At 38.9% G+C, this 19,780-nt stretch overlaps 2 protein-coding genes across 3 annotated transcripts; both read left to right on the forward strand.

Annotated features, from left to right (window-relative positions):
* The first annotated feature begins 1,356 nt into the window (after window positions 1–1,356).
* tut7 (terminal uridylyl transferase 7) lies at window positions 1,357–14,546 on the forward strand. 2 transcript variants are annotated; one of them, XM_008336331.3, is made up of 29 exons: window positions 1,357–1,513; window positions 3,536–3,968; window positions 4,693–4,847; window positions 4,917–5,033; window positions 5,118–5,295; window positions 5,382–5,470; window positions 5,677–5,728; window positions 5,846–5,915; window positions 6,007–6,133; window positions 6,489–6,608; window positions 6,683–6,817; window positions 6,951–7,128; window positions 7,422–8,116; window positions 8,435–8,585; window positions 8,854–8,940; window positions 9,043–9,143; window positions 9,319–9,376; window positions 9,611–9,714; window positions 9,846–9,935; window positions 10,006–10,119; window positions 10,817–10,894; window positions 10,999–11,176; window positions 11,308–11,355; window positions 11,471–11,562; window positions 11,986–12,101; window positions 12,205–12,404; window positions 12,673–12,746; window positions 12,835–12,898; window positions 13,131–14,546. In XM_008336331.3, the coding sequence occupies exons 2-29, from the start codon at window positions 3,554–3,556 to the stop codon at window positions 13,187–13,189; spliced, it is 3,945 nt and encodes a 1,314-aa protein (XP_008334553.1). In that variant the 5' UTR covers window positions 1,357–1,513; window positions 3,536–3,553; the 3' UTR covers window positions 13,190–14,546. The 2 variants fall into 2 exon arrangements, with proteins under 2 accessions (XP_008334553.1, XP_008334554.1); XM_008336332.3 differs by lacking the exon at window positions 1,357–1,513 and adding an exon at window positions 2,870–2,970.
* A 960-nt stretch (window positions 14,547–15,506) lies between these two features.
* Window positions 15,507–18,703, forward strand: isca1 (iron-sulfur cluster assembly 1). The gene is made up of 4 exons (XM_025053334.1): window positions 15,507–15,613; window positions 16,741–16,794; window positions 17,147–17,252; window positions 17,487–18,703. Exons 1-4 carry the CDS (start codon window positions 15,533–15,535, stop codon window positions 17,633–17,635), a joined length of 390 nt encoding a protein of 129 aa, XP_024909102.1. The 5' UTR covers window positions 15,507–15,532; the 3' UTR covers window positions 17,636–18,703.
* Window positions 18,704–19,780: the final 1,077 nt, after the last annotated feature.

Genomic DNA, 19,780 nt, shown 5'->3' on the forward strand with positions numbered 1-19,780 from the left:
TGATTCTCGAACAGTAAAATGAACGAGTCGTGAACGAATTGAACTAATCATTTCATTCGTTTTACAGCTGGTGGCGCTTTAGCCCTATTGTGGACGTTGTAAAGAAGGCTTCCGTTCTCCGACACTAAATACTGAAGGCAACATGGTTTGCTTCCGCTGACAAAGTCTACAAAGTACACAAAATGCCATAAGCAATTAAAACCATGCGAAGAGCTAAGAAATAAAAACACCACAATATGAAGATGAATGAGAGCAAAAAAGACTCGAGCTCCCTGTCACGTGACAAATGAAACGAATCTGCGAGAACGAAGCAAAAGATTAGTTCACAGCGAAAGTTTAGTTCACAAAGAATAATTAGTTCACAGCAAAAGATTAGTTCACAGAGAATGATTTGTTTGCAATGAAAGATTAGTTCACAGTGAAAGATTAGTTTGCAGAGTAATTCGTTCGTAGTGAAAGATTAGTTCACAGTTAAAGATTAATTCGCAGAGGGTGATTTCTTCGCAGTGAGTGATTTGTGAGTTCAATATGAACATTTTTTTTAATATGACTCGGTAGTCACGAGTCACGAATCTTTCATATGACTCGGGAGTCACGAGTCATGAAAGATTCGTTCATTTTGAACGAATTACTCGCGAACGACACATCACTACAGCCCAGGGCAACCGAGGAAAAACAATGCTCTAACACATGTAGGACGAATTCCAACCTACAAAACGTAATTATTAACGATTTTTAAAAAACTTGTTATTGTAGTCTTTACGATATTCTATCTAGCCTAAAATACTCAAATTAGTCAAGTTGTTATTGTCTGTTATGATGGAGCAACTACAGAAAGCTTGGATCCATGAAGTTATATTCGTTTATAAAAGTGGAATTATAATATGATTATACGACAAATCGTTTCCGATAAAGAGACGAGTTTGAAAACACAATGTTTATTTAACTGTAACATCTGACAAAAAGAAAGAACATAATGTAGTCAACAAAGAGGGAAATGAATCTGCAGTTACTAAAAATATTATCATTAAATTAAGGAAATTGAAGAAGTTACTATTTTCCATAGTCTTTATTTTTTTAACAGCATTTTTGGTTATAGCCAATTAATATAACAACAACTACTATTACTACGATAATAATAATAATAATAATAATAATAATAATAATAATAATAATAATAATAATAATAATAATAATAATAATAATAATAATAATAATAATAATAATAATAATAATAATAATAATAATAATAATAATAATAATAATAATAATAATAATAATAATAATAATAATAATAAAAGCCACTTTTTTAAGAACGTTTCGATTGCCGCCGTCTTTTAACCGCGTGTAACTTTAAATAGATTCCGGTGGGCGGAACGTTTAACGCTGACGGCTACAAAACAGACAGTGGGAGTCCGGACTTTTATCTTCCAAACTCCAATGCCAGACAAATGATCCTGCCAAGTCAGACTGAAACGCTTCTTTAACTATGAACTCCGAACACCAACTGAAGGTAATTGAATGGCTCGTTGTGGTGATAAAGATGTCGATGGTATTTAATTTCTGGTTCCCTTTGTTGCAACTGCAGGCACAAAACAATATAAACAGCAGCGTTAGTTGTTGCTAGCTCAAAGCTACAACTTGGGTATCCGCTAACATGCTAACTTGACTAGCAGGGCAGTTCAGAGGTTTGCACCTGACTAAGGACGGCGCTTGTAAAACAGAGCGTAGCCTTTACTGTTAGCGGAAACAAATATTCTACTTGCGTTGTAAAAAAATATTTGTCTGTTTTAGGTCAACGGCGAATTGTGTAGCATTTTCAAAATGTTCAACTCGTGTGTCTTGCACGTCTGTTTTAAGTACGGAAGTCTAAACTTGTCGTCGTATTACCAAAACAACCCAGGGATGCCAGGTTCTTCGGGGATATTTAAAAGGTATATAGGTTAAATTTACATGCCATGGCTAAGTCAAGCACAACAAATGCTTGCCCTTGTTGAAATGGCAATGACATTAAATGAAAATCAATCGGTTCAAACTAGTCATTAAGTCACATTATGTCAGACAACACCATGTTTTAAAAAGTGCTAAATTGTGTAAAAACATCACCATCATGCCGCACTGTGGTTCCATTTTTACAAACTTTTTAAGCAACAGTAAGAGAAACAGACTGTGTGGTTCATTGTTCAAATCCACTTAGTTCTTAACTCCCAACCCTGAATGTGCCTTGGCATGAAACCGGTTAGTATGCTAATGCTGTTAAACCTGGATGAATAGAGATGTTGTAATGTAGGTAGGAAAAACAAGGCTTAGTGCAATTGCTGTTGCATACGTTGAGAGGAATTGAAACACAAAAACAAGTTTTTGATTGTCCTGGCAGGCCATAATACACATTTAAAATACAAACCCTCAAAAAACAGTCATACATTTTTAAAATATTGGATTTTCAACAATTTAGGGTATGAGGGTTTGCAGAGCAGTTATTTGGGGGATTTGTTTTGGTATTATCATGAGAACAGCAGCCTGTTGATGAGTCATGGAATTTGATGATCTCCATTATTCCATCCACTGCTCCTCTGCATTCCAAAAATGTTATTAAAGTTCATGCTGTGCTACACCATCTGAAGGCAATTCACGTTTGATGTTTTCTGACTGGTATGTTCCATATTTATGAAAAGCATATGTTTACCATTGCTCATCCTATGGTCACTTTTACATTTGCCCATTCAAAAAAATGTAAAATCTAGAGTTATTGTGACACAAATTTTAATGACATTATAAAGGACAAAAGGCAGTCACATGAAAGGCAGGTGATCGTTTTCATTAAGATTTTTCAATGTAGCAGCTTATATGAGGACTACTTCATTTCCTACTTCTGAATACTTCAAATGGAATTTGGTGAAGAGGAAGTAGGTAACAATGGACAAACTCTGCTTAAAATGCCCAAAATGTTGGAAACCAATGTACCTAAAGGTAAAGAAAAGGGCCATTAATACTGTGCATATGGTGTGTGGCCTAATGGTTGTAAAACATTTGACTGATGCCTTAAAGTATTTAGGGATGTGTCATCAAATGACAAACACCAGGGCAGTGATGGCTTGGGTCCGGAAGGCTCCTGGTTTGAGTCCACCAAGTTAGCACTGAGGTGCCCTGAGCACGGCACTGTCCCCACACACTGCTTGCTTATAAGCTGCCCACTGTTCACTTTGGTGGTGGGTTAAAACAGAGGTCACATTTGATTGTGTGCAGTGGTGTGCTGTGTCACAATGACAAACAATTCACTTTCACTTAAATATGTGTGAATTTGTGGTCTGTTGAAGTCCTTGGCTGCCTTAATTAAAGATGGGAATAAGTTATTCTTACAAAAAATAGTAGTCATTGCCATTAAAAAATAAAAAGACATAAACTCCAGGCATATAATGAGCCAGTAAAAAAATATTATATTTATAAAGCTGTTCATTTCTACTACAGACTGTGTCCACGTCTTGTAGCTCATTTTGTTGCTCCCCCACCTTTAACCAACCATGTCATCCTGCAGTTTTAGCAAAAGTGAACCATGGAAAACTCAGACAGGCCTTTCTACGTGAAGCCCGGAGGATGGGAGAGGGGAGGACTGTCTGAGAAGGCAGAAAACTGGAGACTCCAGGACCAGGATAGAGGCCACAACTTCAAACAAGATGGTCAGCAGAGCAAGAAGAATCATGGTGGACCACACTGGGACAGCACCAAGAGTAAAGGGCCCAAGAGCTACTCTCCTGGTGGATTTAGAGGAGGTCACAGCTCCTCACAGAGAAATGACAACAGATGGTTCCCGAGTTCAGAGAAGAGTGGCGGGAGTCGAGAAGAGAACTGGAGGGAACGCTCGCAGCAGCAGCAAAATCATTGGAGGAAGAGGAGTAATAGGGCTGAGGGCGCTCGTGAGGACAGGGATCAGGGGGAAGGAGATGACACGGAGAGTGCTCAGAAAGCAGGTAAGGATGTACAATATAGGTTAGAGACATCTTAAGAGAGCTAAAGGTGGGACCAACCCTGATTTTGAGGAGGGAAATATAGTGAAACTGAAACTTTGAAAGTCTCTGCAGCTGTTGAATAAAAGACGTCTCACTAGCCGTAAACATTTTTCTCCTGCGTTCCTAGTCCTTCTCTGTCATAGGCTGTAAATAAAAAAAAAAATTCTAGAATCTGCCATTTTTAGCCCAAAATGCACAAACATGCAGCAGAATTTAACATTAATCCCATTTTGTTCATAACTTCATGTTTTTGATATTGTAAAAAAAGAAACACTTTTGATTAAAAAAAAATGTGTTGATGCTCTTTTGCAACGCATCCCATTTTGCTGTAACTTTATTGACAACATTTTGTTGTCAATATCACAATATTATAACAACAGTTCTGGAAGCAACAAAAGAAAAATTTAATAACTTTAATAACTTTGTGTGCACCCACAAGCACCACAACAGGAATATCTTAAATTCTGTGTGTAAAAACTTCAGGTTTCTTGTCCTATGGGGCAGTGGTGGTTAAGGAAGCGGACTTGGGTCCAGGAGGTTTCAGGTTCGAGTCCACTGGCACCGTCACTTGAGCTTGAGCTGGCCACTGTTCACTTTGGTGATGGGTTAAAAGCAGAGGTCACGTTTGTTGTGTGCAGTGGTGTGCTGTGTTACAATGATTTAGTAGTTTACTTTCGCTTAACAGGTAGAAGACGGAGAAACAGAAACAGGACGAAAAACTACATGGAACAGAACAAAGTTCCAGTGACCGAAGACACGCCACAAACAGCCAAAGACTTGTACAGCCTGAAGCAAGCGGAGAAAAGACTGAAAAAAGATGAAATCTACTCAATGAAAAAGGTACCTACTTTGGTCTGTGTACCCCAAAGAAATGCTTGTGGTTATTTATTGTTGCCTCTTTTGTTTCAGAAATCTCTGAGTCATCCTGATGCACTTTACACCTGCATGCTGTGTGACGTTCTACTGGATTCTGTGTCTCATGCGTACAGACACATGAGAGACAGGGGCCACAAGAAGAGGGCGAGGGTGAGAAATGGTTGAATGATGCACGCCTGTGTTATTTGTTTTTGCGTTATGTACTGGGCAAACTCAGTTTCAATCTGTTTACAGGAGAGAGAGGAACAGGCCATACTCTCTGACATTTCGCCTCCCAGTCAGGAGCAGATCACAGCGGTGAGTGCTGCACTGGAAGCTGTTGTCCTGGAGCGAGGAATGAACAACCAGGATGTAGAGAAGAGACGGTGTGTGGTCTCCATCTTGCAAGACCTCCTTCTCACCACCCTGCCAGGCAAGACAGTTTAAAATAACATCTTATTGCTTTGAAGGTACCATCACGCTTTATCTTGCAGTTCTCTTTGCTCTGCCCCTATTCAGACATCACGGTCCGACTCTATGGCTCTTCGTGCACAAAGTTTGGATTCAAAGATTCCGATGTCAACATTGACATTCACTATCCTCCTCATGTGAGTAGCCCAATGTGAGTCCGCTTTCATGGATGTAAAATTCGAATGAGTCGATTGGCTTGTATTTAAAATATATATTTTACACTGTGTAAAAGTTTGTGGTTCAAAATCACAGTCACTTAGAGTTTTGACCTTAAGGTGGTAGTCTGTTGTGTTTAATGGTGTTCAATGGTGTAAAGGATTTGAAATGGACTTGTCTCTAACAGATGCATCAGCCTGACGTCCTACTGATGGTGAAGGACAGCCTCTCTGAGTGCAGTGAGTCACAGAAGTTTATTTAATTCTGACGGTTTTTCACTATCACGATTTAATTAAATGATTTTTTTAAAAATTCAACTTTTTTTTTTCTTTCCTTTCTCTCCTTTCTTTTCTCAGCTCTGTTTGTTGATGTGGAAGCCGACTTTCATGCCAGGGTGCCTGTTGTCATCTGCAAAGAGAAGAAGAGGTGGGTTCAGTCAACACAAATACTTCAGTGAATTACTGTGATCAATAGTATAATGTAGATATTTCAAATTGTTATTGTTTTCTCTCAACAGTGGGCTGCTGTGTAAAGTGAGTGCAGGGAATGAAAGTGCTTTCCAAACCACCTCCTATCTTTCGGCTCTGGTCAGTCAGGAGCCTGTTCTCCTTCCTCTGGTTATGGGACTCAGAAGTTGGGCCAAGGTAGGGTTCAGTTTGACATACAGACATTTTGTTTGTGACTTAGACTGTGTTCACACTGCAGGCAAAAGCAGCCCATTTTTATATGACATAGAACAGCACAAACCAGTATTTGTTTCCCAGATTTGACCCAAGGCCACTTCAATATGTGATCTTAAATCTTTGACAAATCTAATGTCAACAAAGCACTTCAAATTTAGCGTCTTGAAGCGAGACAGACATCATGTTACTGGCTGCAAATAAAATCGTTGGTGGGAAAAAAAAGTAAAAATAAAGCTAATAAAGTGAAAAGACATGCAGGGGGAAAAAAGCCCTACATTTTTTTTCTAACATGAAATTCTTCTCGTTTCTGGTTTAGATCTGTGAAATTGACCGTCCAGAGGAAGGTGGTCTTCCGCCGTACGTCTTCGCCCTCATGGTCATCTTCTTTTTACAGCAGCGCAAAGAGCCTCTCCTGCCTTCCTACCTGAACAGCGATGTGGGTGTTGTCTCTTGTTTTATTGTGAAATTGTTAATTTTTCTTAAAAGCATAAATTTATGTATGCGTTTCAGGTGAAGTTGTTTTCCTTCAGCCGACTGTCAGACTTCAACATAACACATGTAGAAAATGGATATTTACACTGGGCTTACACTCCTTCCTCAAGAGAATCAACACAGCAAGCAGAGGGCGCCAGCATCAGGGGAAAGGTAAGTGTGAAAATGTTAACATCATTTAGTCTACTGGGTTTGTTTGTTTTTTTTTAAATAGTATTTATTTTGTACAACAGGACAGTAACACTGTTTATTTAACATCTTTTTTTTTTTTTTTTTTTTCCCTCAGGTTCCTCTGGTGTTCTCCCGACCTCATCCACACGTAGAAGTTGGACATCTCTGGATTCAAATGCTTCGCTTCTACTCCCTGCAGTTCTTCATGGCTGACAATGTTATAAGTGTGCGGACTAACGCTGTCCTCTCCAGGGAGATGAAAGACTGGCCAAAGAAACGTATTGCTGTGGAGGGTCAGTGTTTTTTTTTTTTGTTTGCTTTTTGTTTGTTTGTTTGTTTGTTTTTTTTTTTGCAGAAAATGAGGGCCATAGTATTTTTAAAGCCATGTTTTTTTCTGGTTTAACAAATGTGGAGGCTGTATGAATCTGCATATCGTCAACTGAAAAGCCAAGCTCTATATTTCCCAGTAAAAGAGCACTTGTTTTTTTTTTGGTGTTTTGCCTGTCTGTATTAAAGCCTAGAATGTATTCTTTTCGAATGCCAAATTTATTATGTACGTGTTTAACAACATTGTTTCTTCCTTCAGATCCTTTCGCTGTGAAGAGAAACGTGGCCCGCACTGTGAACAGCCAGCAAATGTTTGAGTACATCCTGCACTGCTTCAGAACCACGTACAAGTACTTCGCCCTCCCTCTCAACAAATCATCTGCGAGTAAGACGGAACCAAAGTGTGGACCCAGTCCAGGGTCAAAGTCTAAAGCCACGGATGAAGAGCCTGCGCAGGCATCAGATTTGGACCGTCTCTCCTTTCACTCGCAACACGCTCCACATGCAGTCACTGCAGAATCTCTCCACGAGGACTCTGACTGCATTATTGAGGAGGAGGTGGAGCAATATAGTCACTCGGATGAAGAGCGGGAAAAAGAAAAAGTAGACCCGGGCAAAGGCAGCCTCTCGGAGGAGGAGGAGGACGAGGAAGAGGACGCCGATATTGACATGGACGCTCTCGCCAGACATCACTTGGACAGCCTCACTACGGAGGACGAAGAACTTTTTCTAGTGGATGAGTTTTCAGGAGAGGAGCTTCTGTCTGACGAGGAGGGTCCAGATTTGGACACACCAGTTTCGATGGATGCCGAAGAAGGGGGGGAGGGGGCATCGGGTTCCTTCCTGTGCCACTCACCACTAGAAGAAGTCATCAAAGAAGAAGTGGCCGAAAATAAAAACCGAGAGAAAAAATTGTGTTACAGGTTCACGAAGCTTGTGTTCACCAGAGGAAAGGTGGGTTTTCATGCTGACTTTGTCTGTCCATATTTATGAGTACCCTATTTTCCGGAGTATAAGTTGCACAAGCCAGCTAGAGTGGCTGTCAGTTTGAAAATACCTCATCTAAATTTTCAGTTGTACAGGAGTAGCAGATACTGCTGCACAAACGTGGAGTGCCCTCTAGTGGCTGTAAATATTTTAAAATGCATGTTGCACCTGAGTATAACTGAGCGAAAGGATGAAAAAAAAAAAGTGACTTATAGTCAGGAAAATACGATACTTTTCTAGCAAAACAAAGTCAATAACATTTTATTCACCCTCTCTGTCTCTTAGTCACACATGGTGGTTTGCAGCTTGTGCAAACGGGACGGACATCTGAAAGTAGACTGTCCCGAGGACTTCAAAAAAGTGCAGCTAGAGCCGCTGCCCGCACTGACACCGGAGTTCCTTTGTGTCCTTAATGACGTCTGTGTGAAGTGCTATAGTGAGTATGAAGCGATTCCATCAGTGGTTCAGTCTCACCTGTGCCTTCAGGCTAAAACAGCTCGGCAGAAATCAGCCATACTAATCACTATTATAATCATCACCTGACTCTTCCTCTTCTTGTGAATATAAATGAATGATGACATTTTTGATAACGCAAATTGAGATCAATATCAATGCAATATTCAAAAGGTCCAACATCCACATTTTAGAATGTATCGGTAAATCTATTATTCATCACAAATTCTCATTTTCATTCTCATTTCCAGCTGACTTTGCCCCAGACGAACTGGAAGTGAGTGTTAGGGAGCACATCCTCCAAGACCTGGAGGGCTTCGTCAGACGACAGTTTTCTGGTGATGAAATTTTTTTTTCATCAAAGTGTAACAGTTCACGTCCTGACTACAATGTCACACTATCTTTGGACACAAATGACATTTCTCCTTCTTCATCTGCAGGAGCTCGTCTACGACTGTTCGGATCGTCCAAAAACGGCTTTGGCTTCAGACAGAGTGACCTAGACATATGTATGGTGTTAGATGGCCAGGATACAATGGATGTAAGCTTCGTGTACAGTATAACATTGACCTACAGTAATGTCAAATTCCAGCTGTAAACATCTTTGCACCTATCAAGTATTTTACAGTTATTTTAATTTATTAAATGTATTTGAATGGCAGATAATACTAATGTGATTTAACTTGTTAAGAAAATTTGATGTTTGATGTTTTTAGGACATTGACTGCATCACCATTATTGAAAGTCTGGCCAGACTGCTGAAGAAACATCCAGGTAGATCAGAACTGAGCTGAGCACAAACTGGGCCACAACGTTTTTTTTTTCTTATCTGACACACTTATTCCCTTATTCTTACTATTTGTTTACATGCGCTTTGAGAAATAGACATAACAACATAAAACTCACAACTTTGGGAACCACTGCATTAGGAGATTTCAGATCCGTAACATCTTGTGGTCACTGACGTAAATATTTGGGAATAATTGTTCCGTTTTTAACATGTCACAGATCTAAAGAACATCCTCCCCATCACGACCGCTAAAGTTCCCATCGTGAAGTTCTATCATGTCCGCACTGGTCTGGAGGGAGACATCAGTCTTTATAACACACTTGTGAGTTTTGTCCTTCTGACTCTTCTGTATTAAGTGTTTAAAGTGTTTTTTTTTTTTTTTTTGGTTGTTTTTTTTTTATTTGTCTTAGTCTTTATTATCTTGTTTTTTTTGTTGTTGTTGTTTTTTTTTAGGCTCTGCACAACACACACCTGCTGGCTACATATGGTGCCTTTGACAACAGAGTGAAAATTCTCTGTTACGTTATGAAGGTTTTTGCCAAGGTATTAAGTCTGAATTATGAAATATTTCTTGTTGTTGTTTTTTTACTAAATTAGCTGGTTGCCATCACAGGTGTGCGACATCGGCGACGCTTCACGTGGCAGCCTCTCGTCCTACGCCTACACCCTCATGGTGCTGTTCTTCCTCCAGCAGAGAAACCCGCCTGTCATCCCTGTGTTGCAGGAGGTACGGATGGCATCATTGTGGATTTTTAGAATTTATTGACTTTTGAGTGATTGTAATTATGTAGTCTTTAAGATAAGGTACATTTCTTTAACAATTTTTAATTTCGCTTTGTTACTAGCTCTGCCAATTGCGATACATTGTTGAGTTGATGTTTTAATATTTTAGACAATTATTTTAGACACAAACTAATTATTAAACCATTAAAATCAATTTGTAATACAAAATAATTAAATATTTGGATTTAAATTGCATTGTTAAATATTTTAATCAGCCATAATCATTACTACTCCTATGAAACAGTTACAGTATGAACCATTGATCAACTGGTGGCCTGCGGGCCCAAACTGGCCCGCTAAACCAGTGTCTCCCAAACTTTTTTTCTGGGGCCCCATATCTCAAAAGTCATAAACCTTCACAACCCAAGACAATAGACATTATTTGGAAACTCCTGGGAAACATGATGCGCGATGACCCAAAAAAAAAAAACTCTCGCGACCCAGTCTTTGGGAAACAATGCACTAAACTGTCCAACTGATGTGCGACTGCATTCCAAAATAGTGACGATCAAAGTGGAAATATCTCTAAAAAAAACCTGAGATTTAAATAACTGTCACTAATCCCTGCCTTTTACAAATCTCCTTGAAACCTTTTTTTTTTTTTTTTTTTTTTGATTCTGAGATTTTTCTCCATGTTGCAGATCTACGATGCGCAGAAGAAACCTGAAGTGTTAGTCGACGGCTGGAATGTTTACTTCTATGATGACCTAAAAACATTAGTAAGTGTTTTTTTTTTGTTTTTTTTTTTCGCATCCAATCAGATTCACTCCAAATCCGTGTAGATATTTGCTGATGTCTCCATCTCGTAATCTCCCACTCACAGCCCAGTCGATGGTCAGAGTACGGGGGCAACACTGAATCGGTGGGGGAACTGTGGCTCGGCCTACTCCGCTTCTACACGGAAGACTTTGACTTCAGGGAGCACGTCATCTGCATCCGGCAGCGCGCACGCCTCACCACCTTCAACAAGCAGTGGACATCCAAATACATCGTCATCGAAGGTTGGGATAATAAAGAGCTAAAGTTGAAAAGTCACATGTTCTTGGAACAGCTCTTTATTTTTTTTTAGTAACTGAGGCTGATACGTTTTTGCAGACCTGAATTCACTATCTTCTCTGACTTGATATTGCAGATCCATTTGACTTGAACCATAATCTGGGTGCTGGTCTGTCCAGAAAAAGTATGGGTTTTTTTTGTGTTGTTTTTCTTAAATTTCGGTGTTATATTTTAAAGTTTTCAATCATATCTCCACGTGTCCCTCTTATTGACCTTCTCATTTTCTCCCTCTGTAACAGTGACTAACTTCATCATGAAGGCGTTCATAAATGGAAGAACAGTGTTCGGTACACCCATCAAAGTCCTATCTCCCATTTACCCGAATCAAGTGGTTAGTATTTGAAATTAATATATATATGTATATACATATATATGTATGTATATATATATATGTATATATATGTGTGTATGTCTGTATATGTATGTGTATATGTATATATAGACGTGTATATGTATTTATTTTTATATATACAGTTTCAAAAACCCACAAAGTCATGAATCCACGAAAGATGAATGGTGAAATAGCAAGGGACTACTGTATGTATACGTGTATGTATATATGTATACGTGTACGTATATGTTAAGACGTGTATACGTGTACGCCTTTATGTGAAGGCGTAGACATGCATGCATACATGTATGTATACTTATGTTTCATTTATCCATATACATATATATATATTATAGGAGCATTTTATTATGTGAGTTACTGTGATTGTTTTTTTTTTTTTCCCCAACTTTGTCTTTGTCCCAGGAATATTTCTTTGATCCTGAAGTTCTCACTGAGGGAGAAGTTGCCCCCAATGACCGCTGCTGTCGCATCTGTGGCAAAATCGGTCACTTCATGAAAGACTGCCCCATGCGTAGGAAGTATGTGGACTTGCAGCCCCTGCGTGTCTGAACGATTTTACTAATGAAGAATGTACGTATAGCTGGTGGTTTGTTACTGACTGTGACTCATTTTTTTGCCCAGGCCCAGGCACAGGAGAGACCCAGAGAGATGGCAGGAGAACCAGAGAGACTATCTGGAGAAGTCTGATGAAAATAAGGAGCAGCCCAGTAACAAGAGTGAGCACTGGAAGAAACGAGATGCACTGGACAAGCGCTGCTGCTACCTGTGTGGCTCATCTGCCCACATCAAAAAAGAATGTCAGCTGTACAGAAACCCTGCAGGTTAAACAAACTTTTTAAAAAAAATTATTTTATGTTATTGCTGTGGTAGGCAACTGGTTTTATTAATGTTGTCATACGAATTCTGATAATATCAGTAAGGTGTTGGCTCCCTCTAGTGGTTTAAGGCGAATACAAAATTATCAGTATATAACTTCTCTAACGCTCCAGTCCCAGAGCCTGGAGAATGGATTTCTTAAATTAATGACATTGTTTTAGCAAAATGCATTTATTTTATTCACAAAGAATTTTTTTTAATCATGTCTGACAGGAAATGTGAAAATGGAAAGCTTTACCTCCTCCATCTCTCCTTATCAGAGGAATCTAAGAGAGAAGGAGAAACAGGTATGTATCACAACACTGATACAGTTAATTAAAATAAAATCTGCCAATATATTGAATCTGTGCTTCTTGTTATCTGTCTCCTTTTCAGGGTTTACCAATACAAGATGAGAAAAAAGGAAAGCAACAGAATATAGCACTAAGTCCACAAGCAGGTATATAAAAAAAATTTTTAAATTCACACTGTTGTTTAAATTGTCACGTATGGAAATGTGAAATTATTGTTAAGTATAAAGTGGAATCAATGATTGGTTTTGTCATTTAGCTAAATAGGCTCAAGGTTTTCTTAATATTAAAAAAAAAAAAAAAAAGTTCAGCCACAGTCAACAGTCTGTTCTGGAATGATCTTGATGTTTTTTTGTTTATTTTCTTTGATTGGTTCTCCAGGTAGTTTGACCGGCACTAACGTTGGCCGCTCCAGTCACAGGAAGAGCCCAGTGGAATGAGCTGTAGTTGTGACTACACAGACCACCGGCTCCCCCTCTTTTCCAGCCAGAGAGAGGAATCCCAGAACCCCTCAGATCTGTGTGGGACACTGGGTCATTGGAAGCCCTATGAAAAGCCAAAGCCAGGACGCCTTGACTTTAAGCCAGAAAAAAGGCCTTTTATGTGTTTCTCACCCCCTTCTTCCACTTCTCTTCAGAGAGGCTTTTTTTTAAGTTTATTTTTTAACAAAAATTAGCCATTACACATGCAACCCACGTCTTTGTTTACTTACACTGCCAGTGGAGTTTTTATATTCACAGCACGTCAAGAAATGGTGTTTACTAATCAGGTGTTTAAAAAAAAAGTGTTTATCAAACAAACTGGAAGAATAAGGCAATTTGTTTGATTTCCCATCTTGGTCAGGGCTAGAATATTTCTGCAGGAAAAAACAAAAAACTTAGCTGCGACGTACAACACCGACTCCTAATATTTCACCTGAGTTTAGCTCTAGTTCTGCACCTCAGACCAAGGGATTGCAGCTCTACTTGAAACTGACCTGAGGTCAGTAAGTTGTCACGTTTGTTGTTATTTCCCATTAAACACAGGTTTAGACTGGACACCAGGATCATCATCATCACCTATGTTTATATTTTTAATTCTAAGTTTTAAGAATGTGGGTTCCAAATGTTTCAACTGACAGCAGAGAGTTGTAACGAATTTTTTTTTTAAGAAAAGATATTTCTTTTACAACCACGTTTAATTCAAGCATTTTTTCAGCTTTGAAAGCAGCTTCAGCTTTTGTTTCTGTAACTGTAAAAAAAAAAAAAAATAACTGATTTATTTTTTCTGTAATAATTCCACCGCCACCACAAACAGTACACAAACAGTTAGTGGAAGGCCAGTGGAAGGGAAGTACCATGCCTATACTTGGTGTACTTTTTTTTTTGGTAATACTTCCACCGCCTCCACAAACAGTTAGTGGAAGGCCACCTCTAAGTACCATGCCTATACTTAGTGTACTTTTTTTTTTTTTTTAATCAGGTACTGCAGTAAATATCACATCCTGCTGTAACTCCTGTGTTCACATGTTAATGGAAATGTTTTTGTTTTGTTTTTTGCTTCAGCGGTAATTTGAATATATTTATTTGCCTCAAAGGTGTTATTTTGTAGTAATTGTCAGTAGCTGCACCAAGGGCACACATACTCCTCTCTTCCTGCTGCTTGTTGATGTTTTGAAGAAGTACTTTTGTTGTCCACAGTTAAATATGGCCTGTGTGGCGTCATTGTCCTGATTAAGGCTGAATTTTATTACCAAAAAGCCTGTTCTAGCTGGTAATAAATGTGCCGTTTACCATTCAATAAAAACAAGAAATCAAACTGGTTTGGACTTTTTATTTTATTTCACTGTGAATTGTTTTTATACAAAGAACGTGTGTGAATATCTTTATCGGGAATTAAATTAGTTACAGGATCTAGTTTTGTAGCTGGCATTTAAAACATTGAATGAACAATTGTGTTTTATAGAGATCGAATCAGTTAGGGCGGTTGGTACCTTCCAGTGGACTCGCCACCCGCAGAAAGGTTCGGGGGCATGGTAAGGTGCAGTGTGATTTGGGTGGCGGTCATGGAGACTGCTGCCCTCGTGACCCGGTAACGGATAAGCGGATGAAAATGGATGGATGGATGATCTGGACAATTCAACTCTCAACAGCACCCCTGGTGGTAACATACATTTGCTGTTGCAGTCCAACTTTATTTGGTAAGCATGTTAAAATGACTAAAAGTGCGCCACAAAATAAGATGAGGATCACTTAAAGCATAAAGAAATTACACGTAAAATAAAAACAAAAATGATACAATGACATAAGACAATGAGGTTCTCCAGAAATTCCCACTGCTGATTCATGCAAACGTTCTACGTAGGAATTTATTTATTAAAGGATCTACTTTGATCTCTTCTTTTATTTTTTGTTAACTGGAATATAAAATATAATATAATATTCGATTCTACCGTAAATACATGGTCATTTACACGTTTATCTTTTTGCCGTTATTATTACTTTAGACGTGTTTTGTTTTATCTTTTCTCAATGTTTTTGTGTACTTTTTTAAAAATGTGATTTTGTTTTTGCTTCAATAATACCTTAAATTACAGGTCCAGACCATGCTTCGTTTCTTCTCTCTTTTCAGGTCAGTAATTCGCAACAGGAAAAATCAGTTAATCCCAATATTGGTTTATGTAATTCTGTTGGACAACACTTCACTCAATCAAAATATGAACCAATCAGTAAAAGGAAAGTGCATTGGGCGGCGCTTTTTACACACATGCGCAGTTCAATGTTGTGTTTTTACACAGTAACAACATGTCTGCCTCCTTGGTGAGGGCGACCGTTCGAGCGGTCAGTAAAAGGAAGATTCTACCCACTAAAGCTGCACTGACCCTGGTAAGTTTACAGCGCCGTTGCGTTGGTGATCATGTCAGTTAATATCCAGTCTACATGTGGAATTTATTCGTAAAGCTTTGACGCCAACTGCCACTCACGCTATTACGTATTTGGAAGTTAGATAAGCTAGCTAGGCTAGTTAGCTGCTTTTGCAACGATGACGTTAGCCTGACTTTTAATGTCTGACAAAACTCTGTGTCTTAAAAGCCACATCTTGTATGTATGGTCAGAGTAGCGAGTTGTTGCCAGGTCTGAAATGGCGTCATATATTATTAATTTCTGGTTTTATGGCTTAATGAGGAATTATAGATAAGATACTAATGACCTCTTGACAGGAAAAGTTTGTTGGACCGCGACCAAAGTTGTATGTTATAGCATAACTGTATAACGTTCGACCGTTTAGCTTCAAGACTATTTATAACCATATTCAGTTATATAAAAAGTGTTTAATTTAGTAATATAAGTTGGAAACGGTCGGTTTTCTCGAAGAATTAAATACTGCTATGTATTTGCGATGTTATTTTTGTTTACCTTAAAAGTTGAGTCAATATAAAATCTAGGAAGCTAAGCTCTAAAATAAATACTCGGTAAAAAGCGTTATGTTAACAGACAAATGGTTTGTTTTGGGTGTGGGGTGGGGAGTCTACTCGCTCTGGTGCCGCATGATAAAGTGACAGTCTGGTGATGTGAGCTGATAAATACGAGCTGATGAAGTAACTGTAAAATACTAAGTTTCTGCCCAATACATCCTGCTCAATAGTACACGTAACAATATGGTACTGCAAAGTTGTGATGTCACGTAAAAGCTCCAGATACAAACAGCGATATTTAGGACAATGGTTCCCAAAATGGGGGTCAGGCTCCTCATTGGGTGCAGAACTATTGCATTGTGGGAGGCAATGGAAATTAATAAATACATCTTTTTTTTCTTACCACTGCATGAATTATTTCATTTTTCTTTTATAAGAATTACAGAGTTAGTTACAAAGTTAGTGGATTTAATGAAGTTCTGGGGAGATTTGATAAAAGTGATAAAGTGATAGCTTTGTATATGTCAATTTTAATTTGTAAAAATACAAACTGTGTCTCTTCGAAGTTTGAAAATATGAATTTTGTCTGTTCTATAGACACCAGCTGCTGTGGACAGAATCAGGCTGTTGCTGCAGGAGAAGCCTGACTATGTGAGTAAATCTGAAAAACCATTTTCTGATGTAAACAGTACGGTCAAGCTCAGAGCACATCACATGGCAACATCTTTGAACCAGAGATTTTTATTCAGTTCTTCATGGTGACATATAAAACAAATGTTATTTTGATTGTATTTTGAGCTAGAAAATATTCCTGCAACAACACCGTAACCAAATTGAAACTGACTTCAGCAGCTATTGTACTTCTAAATCTCAGGATGTGTTCGACTTTTGAACTAAAATGACCTTAGATATTGAGCTACAGTAGATATTGGGCTACAGTAATTGAAATTAATGTTATAAAAAAAAAAGCAACTCAACGATGTGACTCTTTGGATTTTTGCAGATTGGTTTAAAGGTTGGAGTAAAAACACGGGGCTGTAATGGTTTGTCTTACACACTGGATTATACCAAGGAGAAAGAGAAGTCAGATGAGGAGGTGGTGCAGGATGGTAAGTTACATTTTGGTACTAAGTGTATTTTTCAAAAGAATGACCCACTAAATTAATGCACTGTATTTAAAAAAAGTTTGATTTTATTTTTTTTATCCTTAGGAATTGTTTTTTTTTTCATCAAGTTTTATTTTTGTCCAAATCAAATGCTAAATATTTTTAACTATACATTTTTTTTGATGGAATGATAGAATGAATGACAAATGATTGTCACTGTGACTGTGACCTCTGCAGGTGTGAGGGTCTTCATAGAGAAGAAAGCCCAGCTCACCCTGCTGGGCACAGAGATGGACTACGTGGAGTCAAAACTGTCCAGTGAGTTTGTCTTCAACAACCCCAACATCAAGGGCACGTGTGGATGCGGAGAAAGCTTCAACATCTGAGCGTCTCCGTGTCCTTGCCAACTCTCCTCTACCACCACTGACCCACAAGACTGAGACCGGATGTTGACCGGGAGGAGGCAGAAGAGAGGACTTTTCCTGCTACTTCTTTCCTTTGCAGACCACTGGCCGGAGCCTGAAGTTTAAATCTTGCTTTCTCTACAGGAAAGTTTCAGGCTAATCAACAAAATCATCTGTGATTTTTTTTTTACATTTTAGCTTGATACTCTTTGATGTCAAGTTCTGTGTCACAAATCATTGTGAGGGACCTCGAAAGTAGATGTCGTCCTTTAGCTGCCGCTCAGCATTTCACGCACAAAAGTATACTTGAGTCAGAAACGTAAGACGCTACATTCAGACAGAGCAGATTTTGAAATCATGACCTAAACTCTGGGCAGATTCAGTTAAACAAATACTTCACCTGTGTATGCCTGAGCTAGTGCTGCATCAGAAATAAGATATTTTTTTTATCAGTTAGCTGGGATCTAACTTTTTTTTTTCCATCCTGCTAACATCTGTTTGATTTGTATCAATGTTATTGCAGTTGCTAGCCATATGTTGCCAGCACAGCTGTACCTAATATAGCTGTGTGAGCCAATGTTGGGCCCCAGATAGACATGCTGTCGGTGCCTTAGCCCCACCTCGCTAACTCTGTATATGTGTTAGCGCAGCAGTAGTATTCCATGTAGTCATTTCATCAGTATCTGGTACAATATTGTTCTATAAGGAGCATCTACGAGAATTAGATTTTGCCACACTATACTTTGCATTTTTCAATATAGTCGAAAAAAGATTGAGGTGTGAATGTTAGCATCATGTGATCAACGCAGTTGTTAACTATATTTAATTTTAGGTGTAATTAAATGTGCAGGTGCATCATGGGATATGGAGGCTGCTACCATGACAGCATAGTAAAAGAAGGCTAATGGCTAACCTGCAGAAAACAATTGTTGAGGGCTTGGATCATGTTTTCCGTTTGTATAGGTTATGAAAATGTAAACGTATATTTATCGTTATGTAAATGTATGTAACTATGTGGAACGCAACAACAACAAAGAAAACACACAAAAACAGGAATCCCTCAGAGTAGGGGGAAAAAACACAAGGCTAGGTGAAGTCAGGAAATCGTGTTTTTGTGGAGCGGAACTTGTAAAGTGTGCAATATGTTTGTAAGTATGAAATAATAAATTAAAAGAATTCCTGCGCTGATTGAGTTTTTTTTATTTTTATTTTTTGTCTGGTTTGACCAGTGTTATCATGTGAGAAAAGTTTTCTTTTGAAAATATGGGATGGGGATGAACCTGGGCCAGAGCTTGTGCATTTTCATGTTAGAATAGAATAGAATAGCCTTTATTGTCCTTGTACAGTGTACAACGAGATTTGAGCACTACTCACTTGGTGCAAAAAAAGAGTAGAAGACAACAGTATATCAAACATATAACAACATATCTTTGGTGTAGTTAGTTATTGCACATAGTTGTATGTTTATTGCACAGTGATCAATATGATCAGTAAAGTGTGAATTTTTGTGGACCATTTTAACTGGTTTTGTTTCTATTGTTTACTGCTGAGATAGCTTTCCAGAAGAAGCTATCTCTGAGTCTGTTTGTCCTGGTTTTGTGTGACCTGTACCGTCTGCCTGACGGTAACATGTCGAACAGAGAGTTACTGGGGTGGGACGGGTCCTTTATGATGTTGCTAGCTCTGCTGAGGTAGCGGGAGTTGGCGATGTCCTCCAGGCTGGGCAGAGAGCAGCCAGTGACCTTCTGGGCTGTGTTGATGACTCTCTGCAGAGCTTTCCTGTCTGCAGCTGAGCACCCTGCGTACCATGCTGTGATGCAGTACGTCAGGATGCTCTCTATGGCGGCTCTGTAGAAGGTAACCAGTAGCCTCTCCTCCAAGTTGTTTCTTCTGAGCACCCTCAGGAAGTGGAGACGCTGCTGAGCCTTCTTCACCACCGCAGTGGTGTTTGCAGACCAGGAGAGATCGTTGGAGACGTGCACGCCCAGGAACCTCATGGAGTGGACCCTCTCCACACAGTCACCGTGGATGTAGAGAGGGGCCGGGTCTTCTCTGCCCTTCCTGAAGTCCAGGATGAGTTCTTTCGTTTTTGTTGTGTTCAGCTGAAGGTTGTTCACTGAACACCAC

Source organism: Cynoglossus semilaevis, chromosome Z (genome assembly GCF_000523025.1).
Source record: "Cynoglossus semilaevis isolate Cse_v1.0 chromosome Z, Cse_v1.0, whole genome shotgun sequence".
NCBI lineage: Eukaryota > Metazoa > Chordata > Actinopteri > Pleuronectiformes > Cynoglossidae > Cynoglossus > Cynoglossus semilaevis.

Excerpts from the sequence above, each read along its gene's own strand:
- tut7 (XM_008336331.3), top strand. The coding sequence starts at position 3,554 with ATGGAAAACTCAGACAGGCCTTTCTACGTGAAGCCCGGAGGATGGGAG. Across the intron at positions 8,941-9,042 it reads CGTCAGACGACAGTTTTCTG|GAGCTCGTCTACGACTGTTC; the intron begins GTGATGAAATTT and ends CTTCATCTGCAG. Across the intron at positions 12,747-12,834 it reads TAAGAGAGAAGGAGAAACAG|GGTTTACCAATACAAGATGA; the intron begins GTATGTATCACA and ends TCTCCTTTTCAG.
- isca1 (XM_025053334.1), top strand. The coding sequence starts at position 15,533 with ATGTCTGCCTCCTTGGTGAGGGCGACCGTTCGAGCGGTCAGTAAAAGG. Across the intron at positions 15,614-16,740 it reads CTAAAGCTGCACTGACCCTG|ACACCAGCTGCTGTGGACAG; the intron begins GTAAGTTTACAG and ends TCTGTTCTATAG. Across the intron at positions 17,253-17,486 it reads TGAGGAGGTGGTGCAGGATG|GTGTGAGGGTCTTCATAGAG; the intron begins GTAAGTTACATT and ends TGACCTCTGCAG.